Raw genomic sequence first — 12,481 nt, forward strand, 5'->3', positions numbered from 1 at the left:
ATAAATAATTTTTTGTTTTTTTTTAAATGTCTCACTTTAAAGTTTGTTTCAAGTCTCATTTAACGCTGAGTTCGCCCTGCAAACAATCTTAGTATCTTTTTTTTAAGTAATTTATGTTATTGTATATAATTTTTTCTCATGTCAATTATGTTCAAGCTGGAAATATGAAATCGAACCCTAGATTAGATGCATGAAAAACACCGCTATGAAACTATTGATTCATTGACTATCATCTTCTCAACTTATAGTCTCTCAGCTCTTATCACTTGAACTGTTCATCGGGACTTATTTTGATCTTTAATTTTAAATTTAAATAGACTAATTGGTGAGAAGTGGGCATAAAAAAATCAAATTTGGAAAATTTCATGTATAAACTGGTTGAGGATATAACTAGGAAGTAGAAGGTTCCGGACGCATTGAGTTTAACAAATAAAAAAAATCCCAACGATGAAGTTCGGAGCATTGTTAGTGGCGGTGTGCGCCTTAACCGTCGCGGTTTGTGCGGAGGCACTGCCCGGCGACGAGAACCTCGTCCCTCCCCGGCGGGAAGTGTACGACGGCGGGCGAATATTCGACATCAGTCACCGGTACCACCCGGACATGCCGTCATGGGAGTCTGACGACGGCATAGGGCAGTTCCTGTGGCTTCCGAAGAGCATGAAGAACGGTTCCATCGCTAACAACTCCAAGATGAAGCTCCCGACCCACACCGGCACCCACGTCGACGCCCCTGGCCACGTCTTCGACCACTACTTCGACGCCGGGTTTGATGTCGATTCACTGGACTTGCACATCCTCAATGGTAACCCTTCTCAAATCACTTCTGTTTGGAATAGCTTGGTTCAATTTGAGTCACTCATGGTAGCTGTTTGGTTGTTGATTGATTAAGCTTGTTTTGTTTCTGTGTGAATACAGGTCCTGCTCTGCTAGTTGATGTTCCAAGAGATAGTAATCTAACTGGTATGCATCTTTTCATTCATTTCTGCTTACAAAATAAGGCTGCATTTGGGTATAGAGTTCAATTCACCTAGCTTAAACACTTCACTTATTCATAAGCTAATTTGAGAAGCGTAATTTAGTAAGGTTTAAATAGTTTATAAGTGCTTATTCATAAGTTAGTAGGGGTAGTTTATGAAAATAAGATAAAAAAAAAATAGGTTAAGAGCTATTTTTATTAGTTAAACCAAACACTTCCATAAACATTGTACTATATGAAAGCTCAAATCAGCTAATTCCAAATGCAATTTCAGTTTTTGTTTGTTTGGCAATTAAAGTAAAGAGTGCTAGACTTTCTATTCTTAACAACAGCTGATCAAATGACAATGTTTTTTTTTTACTTTTCCAGCTGAAGCCATGAAGTCATTAAATATTCCAAGGGGTGTGAAGCGTGTGCTTTTCCGAACGTTAAATACTGACAGGTAAGGCGTGCAAGTTAAAATGATTGATGGGGATATTGCTCTATAGGGAGTATCACAACATTTTGTTAATGTAAGGCCTATTCAAATAGCACTGCTGATAGTTACAAATTTAATGGATTTGAAGAAACAGCTTTGCAATGCATTTATTGACATTCCTGAAGCTACTGCATATGTTTATCTAAAATATGTTTTTGAAGTATTGGCAGCATTAAATTTCAATGCAAGGGAACAGATTACTTTTATATATATATACTTCTTCAGTCTTTGAATGATTCTTCTCAACACTTTGTCAGCTATTGTTGGCCCTGTATGTGTGAGACTGATTGTAGTAAGCTAGTTATAGTTTTACTCATTGTACTTGTATCAATGGTTATATTCAAAGCCGAGGTGGATGTTAAGCTAAGGAAGTATTTAGTAATGATTTATGAGTTCTGATAACTATTGATCATGTAGACATTGCTATTGCTATCCACATGAATGGTTGAGCAGATTTGACGTCAATGACCTAGCTTTAATATCATTTTCAATTTTTCATTGTTTTTGAACTTCATGGCACGTTTAAAGCCAAATGAGAAACTAAAATTTGTTAAACTTTTAGGCGGCTTATGTTTAAGAAGGAATGGGACACAAGCTATGTGGGATTCACGAAGGATGGAGCAAAATGGCTAGTGGAGAACACTGATATCAAGCTTGTTGGTAGGCGTAAATTGTTTTTCTACATTCTGGACTGTTTTTTTTTTCCCATGGCATCCTTTCAGTCATTTGTCCTCGTCTAGTGGCTGGTTCTAGTTTTGCACTTGTAGACTGCTACACTTTAAGATTTTTGCTTTGACTTCAGTCTTCGTTGGTGTCTCACACATGTCATGCAATATAACTAGATAAAGAGAAATATTTGGTACAGTTTTTGCTTTTTAATTAGTTGAATAGCTATAAAAAAATTATTAACTAAGATCAGGCCGCATAATTGAGTAGTTGTTGAAAGTTAGTGATCTGGAGTCTAGACATGATGTGAACTCATCTTTTTGGTGCCTCTATCTGTTACATTATTTTCCACTTGAAGCATAGCATTGTAATTAGTTTGTACTATAAAACTTTGAAGTGTCTGCCTAAACCTTAACAGCTTGACTGGGTGTTTCACCATTTCATTTGCTGATGGTATTGATATAAGACAATAATGGACAGTAGAGTAGTTTCAGAGGATCACTTTGAATCTTGATCTCCATCCCCTTTAAGGTCTAAGTCACTATGGTGCTCTAATTTTTGCATATTTAGTGTATGTTTTGCAGAGACACACCACCCCCTTTATTTCTTGTTCAACTCTTCACATTCTTTTCTTTTCTGCTCAATCATATTGCCTTACATATGTTTCTGTGCTGCAATGCAGGAATTGATTACCTATCTGTTGCTGCTTTTGATGACTTGATTCCATCTCACCTTGTTTTTTTAAAAGACAGGGTAAGAAAAAAAGTATTTTATGATTGATACTTGATGTTGTTGAGAAGTTCCACGTTGACTAGAGATATGGCCTAGATAGCCCTTATATATGAGAAGGCAATCCTTACCTCTGAGCTAGCTTTTGGGTTGAGTTAGGTCTCCCATATTCTAATAGATGTGTTGTCAGTTTTAGTTAACCAATTATACCCTACCCTTTTTCATGGGTTAAAGTATATTACTTGTCCGTAAACGGATGTTTAACTTTACAAGTACCACTAAAATGATTTTCAATCTCTTCATCATTCATTGTGGTTGCCTGGTAATTATATACAGAACTGGGAACTTTGGTTTTTATTACCTGTGATCTTTGTAACTTTGAACAACCACTTGGTGTTTCCACTCTAGATAGATATAGATACTAGATACCATGAATCTCTCTCTCTCTCTCTCTCTCTCTCTCTCTCTCTCTCACTCACTCTCACTCTCACACACACACACACGTTTTAACTATAATATCCACTTGTCCAACTGATAACTGGTAAGTATTTAGTTCTGTCAGCAGACCTCTTGAACATTTTTGGAAGTTTTTAAAACTGGGTGAGCAGCTTGTTGCTGGTCTATTTGCCGTAGTCCTACCTCTGTCTATGAGCCCGTTTGGATACGGACTTATCGGAGCTTATCTAATAGAAAAAGCAAGATAACCTCCGATAAGTGCTCTTTAGTTTGCATCCAAAAAGGTTCTATATCTATCCAAATTTGTGGTTGATTTGGTGGCTTCTTCAAATAAAATATTTAACTTCATAGTTTTAAAGATAATTGCCAATTAGTTGGTACTTGGTGGAGTTTGAAATGAGACTGCTAGTTGTCTTCAGATTTCCTTGTATAAACAAGGATTGAATAAGTTTAATCTTCTGTTTGAATAAGAAACAGTATCGACATGACATGAACTAACAACTCCAATTACTTCAGGAAATCATTCTTGTTGAAGCCCTCAAGCTTGATGATGTCCCAGCAGGATTATATTCAGTCCATTGCTTGCCTCTTAGATTGGCTGGTGCTGAGGGATCACCAATCCGATGCATTCTGATTAAGAATTAGGGTACGTGTTAGTTTGAGGTGGGCAAACATGGGTTTCCTGTTGCGTCTCTTTTTTTAATGTATTTGGGTTGAAAGGGGAATGTGCTACCTGTTCCTCATTGCTTCTGTAGTGAGTTCTATGAAAAAAATAATTCTTCTTTCACTTAGTCAATAGCTAACATAGAATCTTGAAATTGCTCAGGAAGCATTGCTGTCTGTCTCGAATGCTGGACAAGGTGTGATCATCAGAGGTGTATGTATGTTTAGATTAAGGGGGATGTAGCTTAATATAATTACACTGGATGTGGTTTTCTTTGGTGTGCTAGGTTGGCACAGCGGTGTTATTATGGAGCTAGATAGTAGTATCAATATTGTTGGTGGCATATGTTTACACTTATTAGAAGTATGCATAAACACTTCAATAAGTCATCTTGAAAAAGAAAATAATGTGGTGTGTGTGTGTATAGATTATTTGCACATTGTTGCACAAACAACTACACATTTTGGTCTCAGTTCTTAGTTGTCAGTGACAGGTTGCTCAGTTCTTCTACTAGTGGCAGCCAAGGCTGCAGTACATTTCCCCTGAATTATCACGTATCCAAACCCTGCTGGGTTCCTCATTTCATGAAGAAATGTCTTAATTGGTGCATGCAAATCAATTTCTCTTTCTTTTGGGTTGTGTTTTCACGCCTGTTTTAGTAGCAGTGTTTTCACCAAGATATGCCTGGACTTTGTTTACTATTGATGCCCAAATACCTTGCTTAACTATGTTGCTTTGATGCTTGAACCTTGTTGCCAGATTCCACTACCATAGGTATCATTTTTTATTTTTTCTATAAAAGGCATTAATGTTGCCTTCAAATCAATCAATCCATGCCCTCTTCACCCCTCAATCAATGTCATACCTTTTACAGTTGGTAGCACAGTAATATATGAGAAAGCCTTGTCATTGATTGATCCCCTTGAGTGTGGTAGCGACAAACTACACGAACTATCAGAGTGGAAAAATGGACAAACAACACACCACCCAAGTGACCTAACCAGATGTTATCATGTTACCACTCGATATAACTAGTTTGTTTGCATGTGCTGTTGTGGCCCAACACTTCCGTCTATTCCATATCAGCAGAAAAATGGTTCATATACCGTGGATACCGTGGATACATCCTACATATACGGAGAGAAATGAAAAGAAAATAGAGAAGTGATGTATATGATATATTGTGTGATATAAAAGAGAAAGACACAAATAAGATGGACAAGAGGTGGGTAGGGCGCGATTAGGTTTGTTCTGTTTAAGACGAGTCACTAAAAAAGTGCAGCCGTGCTATTTAGAATTTGACTCCATAAATGGATTGGTTGTATTGAATAATTGGTATTGGCGCCAGTTGCAAAGGTGACTTGATGGGGTAGTGATGCTGGCGAAGGTGCCGGTTGGAGCGGGGATTCGATGGTGGGTTTGGATGGCAGCCAGGGATGGAGGTGAGTAGAGTAGAGTGCATTTTAGTAAACCAGAATCTTTAACATAATAAAATAAAATTGGATCATTCATTCTCAAAATATTATATCAAGGGTTCTCTTTAAGTAGACTCATGGTGAATCACATTTTTGAAATTGCTAAAGAAATGCTGAAAAGAATGAATGATTTTATTTGCTTGACAGTGTTGTGTATGCCAGAGATCTGTACTTTTTTTTCCTTTATGGAAAGTTGGATGTACTCTACTACTCTGTATGATTGAGTTCTCCATTTACTTTGCTTAAAATAAATTAAACACAAAACAAGTTTCTTCCACAGCACCATGGAAATCTTTGGAATGCATTGCCCTTGGTTGTGGTGGATCAGCCAGTGGCAATGTGGGCATAGGCATACACTTGTGATGAAGTGATGAAGAAAGCTGAAGTAATGAGCTACCCTGGCTGGTTGAGATCAATGCAAAAGAAGTTGGCGGAGCCAAAGAAGTTAGTTTCATATTTACAGTTGAATATACTTCTTGTGCAATTAAGACCTCTTATGATTCCGCTTAAAGTATATTGACCCTGGTAAATTTCAGCAGTAACTCTTATTGACCAATAGTGAAGTCATTCAAGCTTTGGCAATCCTTATACAAATTGATTATAAAGTCAGAATTAATTTTGGAGAAAAACTCTTGTGAGTAGCTTCTAGATTTAAGAATTGATTATAAGTGAATAGAAGTTATTCCAAACATACGAGCAAATTAATACATTGAAAATACAACAAAAAACAGGTAAATTTCAAGTTCTAAAAAACGTGGCGTGTTTAGTCCTGTAGTAAGAAGTCTCTTAATCATTTCTGAGAGGAAGCTACAAAGCTTAGCATATGGAGTTAGTGTCTTTTTAGATTATGTGAGACTATCAATCCAAGCATGCTATAGTTTGAAGAATGATAACTCAATATTAGTAACTCTTTTCTGGCAGTGAAGCAGCACTGGTCTACCAACTGTCCAGGATTAGCTTTGTCTGTTCGTATATTGCTGCAGTCACTTTTGGGTCATCATTCCCCGGTCTCAAAATCTTCACATTCCAATGTGGAAGGAAGAACTGAACCATAATCAAATCCTTTACTTCACTTTTCTCTTTGTGAACATATTTACCCAATGACATAGCTGGATATATGGGATTTTTCTACTGACACACGTGATGCACAAGAGCTAAAAATGTACCATAAAAGGAGTCACGGGTTCTAGCCATACGACCTGCAGACGGTAGTATGAAGGGACAAGCCCCTAATAACAATGGCTCTTAACTTCTTGGACCATATCTCAAGTCATCCACATTCTTCTTTTTCTCTCACCATATAAATAACTGGTTTTAAATGTTGCATGCAGTGAAAAAATTAAAACTGAGAAGACTTCCACTAGCATTCTATACCAAAGTTTATGTATACACACAATTAATTGCCAAGTTTTTGGTCGCCTTAATACGATACAACAACTAAAGCCATACATCACTAAACTAGGGTGGTTAACTACATTAAACATTGTGTTAGTGCAAGAAGATTTTTTGAGTAACCTCTGGGTATCATGATTAATTCTGATGAAAGAAAAACTGATCGAAATGAGAAATTAAGTTTTTGAAAAAGCAAATGAATGCACTATTGAAGATAGGTATATTAATGTGGTGAGTTCCCTTCAAGGTATATTAAATAACTTAAAGGTTTTGAATGAAGATGTAATTTGTGCTTGCCCTGCAGGTGTGGTCTCGGCTTTCTGGTTCCCCAACACATTATAGATACAAAATCAGATTAATCTGTGATGCTTACTGTTGCATTTATGGTTTCTCCCATTGTACCAATAGAAACAACTTCTAAGTTACAAGCAAGATATTTTGCTTCGTGCATGTTTGAAATATTTTCTACAGTTAATTTTAAGTCAAAATTAATTCTATGGAAGAACTTCTGTGAATATTTTCTCGGTGATTAAATTGATCCTAGGTAAATAGAAGATGGCATGCTATTACTACCATAGAATTTGATATGCATGTTTTGTTTTATGTATTTGTTGGTGTCCTCTGCTTGTTGTCGCTTTACATCATACACTTAAGGTGCTGAATAAGTGAATATAGATAAGGTCATTTTGAGGGTGGTCACCATTTATCACATGTCAACTACTGTTACGGTGTGTTTAAGATTTTAAGCCTCCGAAAATTCCACTGGTGAATGGTGATAGTGTAGGGCTAGAACTGTTAAAAGATACCCAGATCTTTGTCTGATAAGCCAGTTATGCATGCTTGCAGAATGGCAGCCAAGTTTCACAGATTTGGGACACAAGCCTTGCCGTGGTTCATTGCTGGCCCCTTAAAATATCAAAAATCTTCACTTGTCCTTTTCTCTCTGACTTTGTAAGAAGACCTTAAAGTGATCCTGCTTGCTTAACAATAAATTTTACCTTGTCATAAGAGATGGAAAGAGATTTAGCAAGCTGCCTGTGTCTTTGTTGAATTTGGATTCACTGCTGATAGAAATCGTTAAATTTACGCAATCAATCTTGATTGGCCAGCTTGTATATTTGATTAAGATCAGATACCTAAATTTTATAAGTTTATCTCTGCCGTCTTATCTTAATGAAATATACAAGCTGACCAATCTTGATAGAATGACTAAAAATCCTTGATTGTGTGGATGTAAGATTGCCCTAAATGCAAGAACCGAAATCTATCTTTTTAAGCTTATATTTACCGTCTGATCTTAATGAAATATATGAGTTGACAAATTTTGATAACAGTTAAAATTTATTGATGGAGTGAATGTAAGATTGCCTCAAATGCAAGAATCAAAATCCATCTTTTTAAGCTTATCACGACCATCTGATTTTAATAAAATATATGAGCTGATATTCATTGGTTTAAATTTCTTGGCAGTGTAAATGTAAGATTGTCCTCAATGTAGGAAACTTCAAATCCATCTTAGTTTTGGACCACCTAAACTCTTCACTGTTTCAGCTTTATTTTTGCTTTGGTATTGAATGCTTACTATCTTGTCTACTTCTTCCTTATAAACCTTTCCTTTTCCTTATAAGACATTACTTGAATATGTCTGGTGGGGCAGTAGTCCATTAAGGCGCCAAAGAAGACTACTTGAGGCATCCTACTAAGAGGTTATACACAATTGTACCCTCAAAGGCTTTCCCCAATTTATTGATCTTCTGGAGATGTTATTCTAAGTAGGTAATATGTGCTCAGTTCATTTAATGTTTTGTAGTGAATAAAGTCCCTAATCCCTTATTTATTACAATAGTCCAGCTCACCCTTGAGATGTTTATCAATTTCCAATTTGCCAACCATGAGGCCAGAAGATTAATCTCATACCATTTCTGGTTACAAAACTTGAAAGATCTTAAAAGATTATCATGAATCTACATTTGTGCTTAGATTCAGCCATTTTTAGTATTAGATCATAGGGGCAGTAAAAATTGAACAATAGATCACTTACCGATGGAAGTTTTAATATCATAATGAACCAACTATTTAAAAAGCTTTATATGTTAAGTAAAGACACATAAATAATTTTCCATAATTATTACTAATACCAAAGATTTTTAATGGAAATTGAGTTGTTGGCATCTAAATAAGATAGACATCAAATATACAATCTAAGTGATAAAGAAAAAAATATATAATAATGAATATGATAAGAAGAGAGAGAGTCGTATGTGGGACTTAGATTCCCTGCAGTCAAATTTTTTTGCATTCACTGAAGACATGAGATCGTCTGATCTTAATCAAAAGGTCTCAATCTAAAGAGTTACACTTCAATAAATTCATGATTCTTTAATTGCAGGTAATTCGAACCCGTGTACTTGGGGGTATACTATGGGCCCGTTTGGTGCGACGTATAGTATAAGGCCTGATAGTATAAGACCTGATAGTATTAGGCCTGATAGTATAAGCCCTGATAACTTTCTTATACTATCCAGCGTTTGGCCATACTCTGTATAATTTACAATATCATTTAAATTAATGCAATTTTATGTTTAGTGAAATATTGAATAATGATATAATAAAAATCAAATATGGAGGTGATTATAACGGTGGTGGCGGTGGTGATGGAAGTGGTGGTAGGTTGGTGGTGGTGGTGGCAATGGTGGTAGATTGGTGTTGGTGGCGGTGGTGGTGACAGTGGAGATAAGTTGGTGGTGGTGGTGGCAGCGATGGTGGTTGTGGTGGTGGCGATGATAGGGTGGTGATGGTGGTGGTAAGACGGTGGCGGCTGCGGTAGGTGGCGGCTACGGTGGAGGGTGGACGCAATGGTGGTGGTGGTGGTGATAGGGTGGTGGTTGTGGTGTCGGTGGTGGCGACGATTATGGTGGTGGTGGTGTCGGTGGTGACGGTAGGGCGGTGGTGGCGGCGGTGGCAGCGATGGTGGTTGTGGTGTTGGCGACGATAGTGTGGTGGTGGTGATAAGGCGGTGGCGGCTGCAGTAGCGCGGCGACGACAGTGGAGGGTGGAGGCAATGGTGGTGGTGGTGGCGATAGGGTGGCGGTTGTGGTGTCGGTGGTGGCGACATTATGGTGGTGGTGGCGATAGGGTGGTGGTTGTGGTGTCGGTGGTGGTGGCGGCAACACCGGTGGTGGCGGCGGCGGTGGTGGCAGCGATGGTGGTTGTGGTGTTGGCGACGATAGGGTGGCGGTGGCGGCTGCAGTAGCGTGGCGGCAACAGTGGAGGGTGGAGGCAATAGTGATAATGGTGGCGATAGGGTGGTGGTTGTGGTGTCGGTGGCGGCAATAGAGTGGTGGCGGCGATTATGGTGGTGGTGGTGGTTGTGGTGTCGGTGGTGGCGGTAGGGCGGCGGTGGTGGTGGTGACGGTTGGGCGGCGGTGGTGATCAGGTGGTGGCGGCAACACCCGGTGGTGGTGCCAATGGTGGTGTAAGTTGGCAGCAATGGAAGTGGTAGTGATGGTGACTTATACGTCACAACCTTATCATGTCTTATCCATCACTCACATGATGGATTAAATAATACGTCATTTTAACGTATAAGGGGACTTTGATGGATAAGCTTATACAATACAATGTCATCACCAAACAATGGATAAACTCATAATGTATTGTATAAGCTTATACTATCATGCCTAATACGGCGTGCCAAACGAGCCCTATGTGTGTTTATAAGTATCCATACTCATTGTTAGCGATGTTCCTACTTCCTAGTGTGTGTATACATTTAATATACACGTATGTCATAATAATGAAAATATGGTACAAATTCAATATAACATGGCCAAATCTAATTATGTTACAGTAGTATTGTCATTTTTGTCTCTGCTTGAGATGATGGTGGCCACTTCGGATATATGATCGATTCCTAGCACCACATTGGATGCCAAATGCTGGTAGCAAACATTAAGTGTTGCAAGTAACAAATACAACATCAAGAAAAGGAACGTTGAGACTTGAGTTGTGAATTTGTGATGATAATAATTTGGTTCACGCATTAGATGTGGAAACGCCACTCGACACAGGCTTTTGGGGCCTCTGTTTCTGATCCATTGGGCCCATTCAGAACAGAACAGTGATGCATCAACTTCCTTGAATCACATTGGTATTTGGTTGGAGGGACCATTTGAATCTTGGATGAGAGTTTCAGATGCACACATCAACAACACCTTCATTAGAGTGTAAATTTGTCTGTGTGCTACTATCAGCTTTACAATTACATCGAAGATGATAATATATATCATAGAGTGTCAAATGGAAAGAATCAGAATTTCTTTCTGCTTTTTCAGATAGGAATAAAATGGCATATTTGACCTCCTCCCATATTAACTAACCGTTGAAAACTTACCATAAGAAAACCACTGTTTTCTATACCCTATTGTGGAAGCCTGGAACTTATCTAATTTGTGATCAATTATGTGTAAGACAAATACAATGAAAACTAGTGGTTATTTCAAGTATTACATATTTGATTGTCTTTAAATAAAGTTTTAGATTTTAGCTTTATGCAGATAAAAAAACACTATCAGACGAGCTAACATTATCATAACGTGTATCAAAGAATCAATTCTCCCAAAATCTTAAAGTTGTTAGGTAGGTGTCGCATGAATCATTTTATATTATTATTTTAAACAATTAAAAAAATACAATTAATTGTAAGTTACCCTGCAATTACCCTGCAGTTACCCTGTAATTGCACAATGACAATACAAACATGCCAATGGTAATGTATTTCAATTGTGAAGCAGGTAGACTGGTAGAGACATCATTTTGAAAAAACTTTACATGAATTTGGTGAAGAATTTTTTACTTTAAAATATTGACTTCAGTCTTTTAGTCTGTTTAGCACATAATAGGAAAAATTATAGTACAATGATGTGATATGTTACCTTATTAGAATGGATTATTGTCTTTGTCGTGGAAGTGGAACAGTCAAATTCTTCCCTGCTTCATCTGCCTAGGGTAAAAAAACAAATTTTGATAATATTACTAACACAATAATTATTTGTCTACACCTCTAAATGAGGTGGAAAAATGTGGAGGATGAGAGAGATATAAAGAAAAGAAAAAGTAAGAGAGAGAAAATATAATATGTGATAGATGATAAGAGGAGAGATATAAGCCTAAATAAAAATAGGTGGAAATGAAGTTATAAATAAGGAAGTGTGTATATATCATTACTGAGACTAACAGCTTAATCCTGAAAATGCCTACAGAAAATAGTATCCCTATTTTTCAATCTTGTTCAGTGAAAAACATGAAGATGTATTACCCTGAAATTCATGATGTAGTAACAACATCTTGAGGTCTCATGCATGGTTATACCACCAATACCTTTAACATCTAATTACATGCATGTGTAAAGTTAATGTGTAAGAATATAGCCAATCAAACTATAAATATTATCTTAGCTTTACATTTTTTTTTGGTGAAATGACTGAAATCTTAGCATTACATTTTTGTTCTGTTTTTTGAGCAATTAGAATTGAAAATCTTGCAATATCTCTTTCATTCTATTCTACCTGTTCATTATGATATGGAAAATATAAGTTAGTTGTACAAAATATATTCATAATATTAATACATATTACTGCCCTATA

General features: G+C 37.2%; 1 protein-coding gene across 2 annotated transcripts; it reads left to right on the forward strand.

The window, feature by feature from the left end:
* Positions 1-384: 384 nt before the first annotated feature.
* Positions 385-4,441, forward strand: LOC130718029 (cyclase-like protein 2). Of its 2 annotated transcripts, none has more exons than XM_057568466.1 (7): positions 385-802; positions 916-960; positions 1,346-1,418; positions 2,017-2,114; positions 2,803-2,873; positions 3,822-3,968; positions 4,132-4,441. In XM_057568466.1, exons 1-6 carry the CDS (start codon positions 448-450, stop codon positions 3,948-3,950), a joined length of 771 nt encoding a protein of 256 aa, XP_057424449.1. In that variant the 5' UTR covers positions 385-447; the 3' UTR covers positions 3,951-3,968; positions 4,132-4,441. The 2 variants fall into 2 exon arrangements, with proteins under 2 accessions (XP_057424449.1, XP_057424448.1); XM_057568465.1 differs by having other exon boundaries at positions 386-802; positions 3,822-3,951.
* Positions 4,442-12,481: the final 8,040 nt, after the last annotated feature.

The sequence above is a fragment of the Lotus japonicus genome, chromosome 5, assembly GCF_012489685.1.
Source record: "Lotus japonicus ecotype B-129 chromosome 5, LjGifu_v1.2".
Taxonomy (NCBI): domain Eukaryota; kingdom Viridiplantae; phylum Streptophyta; class Magnoliopsida; order Fabales; family Fabaceae; genus Lotus; species Lotus japonicus.

Bases quoted from the DNA above. Each gene is read 5' to 3' on its own strand.
- LOC130718029 (XM_057568466.1), top strand. From the start codon at position 448: ATGAAGTTCGGAGCATTGTTAGTGGCGGTGTGCGCCTTAACCGTCGCG. The intron at 803-915 runs GTAACCCTTCTC...GTGTGAATACAG, and splicing joins GGACTTGCACATCCTCAATG to GTCCTGCTCTGCTAGTTGAT. The intron at 1,419-2,016 runs GTAAGGCGTGCA...TTAAACTTTTAG, and splicing joins CGAACGTTAAATACTGACAG to GCGGCTTATGTTTAAGAAGG.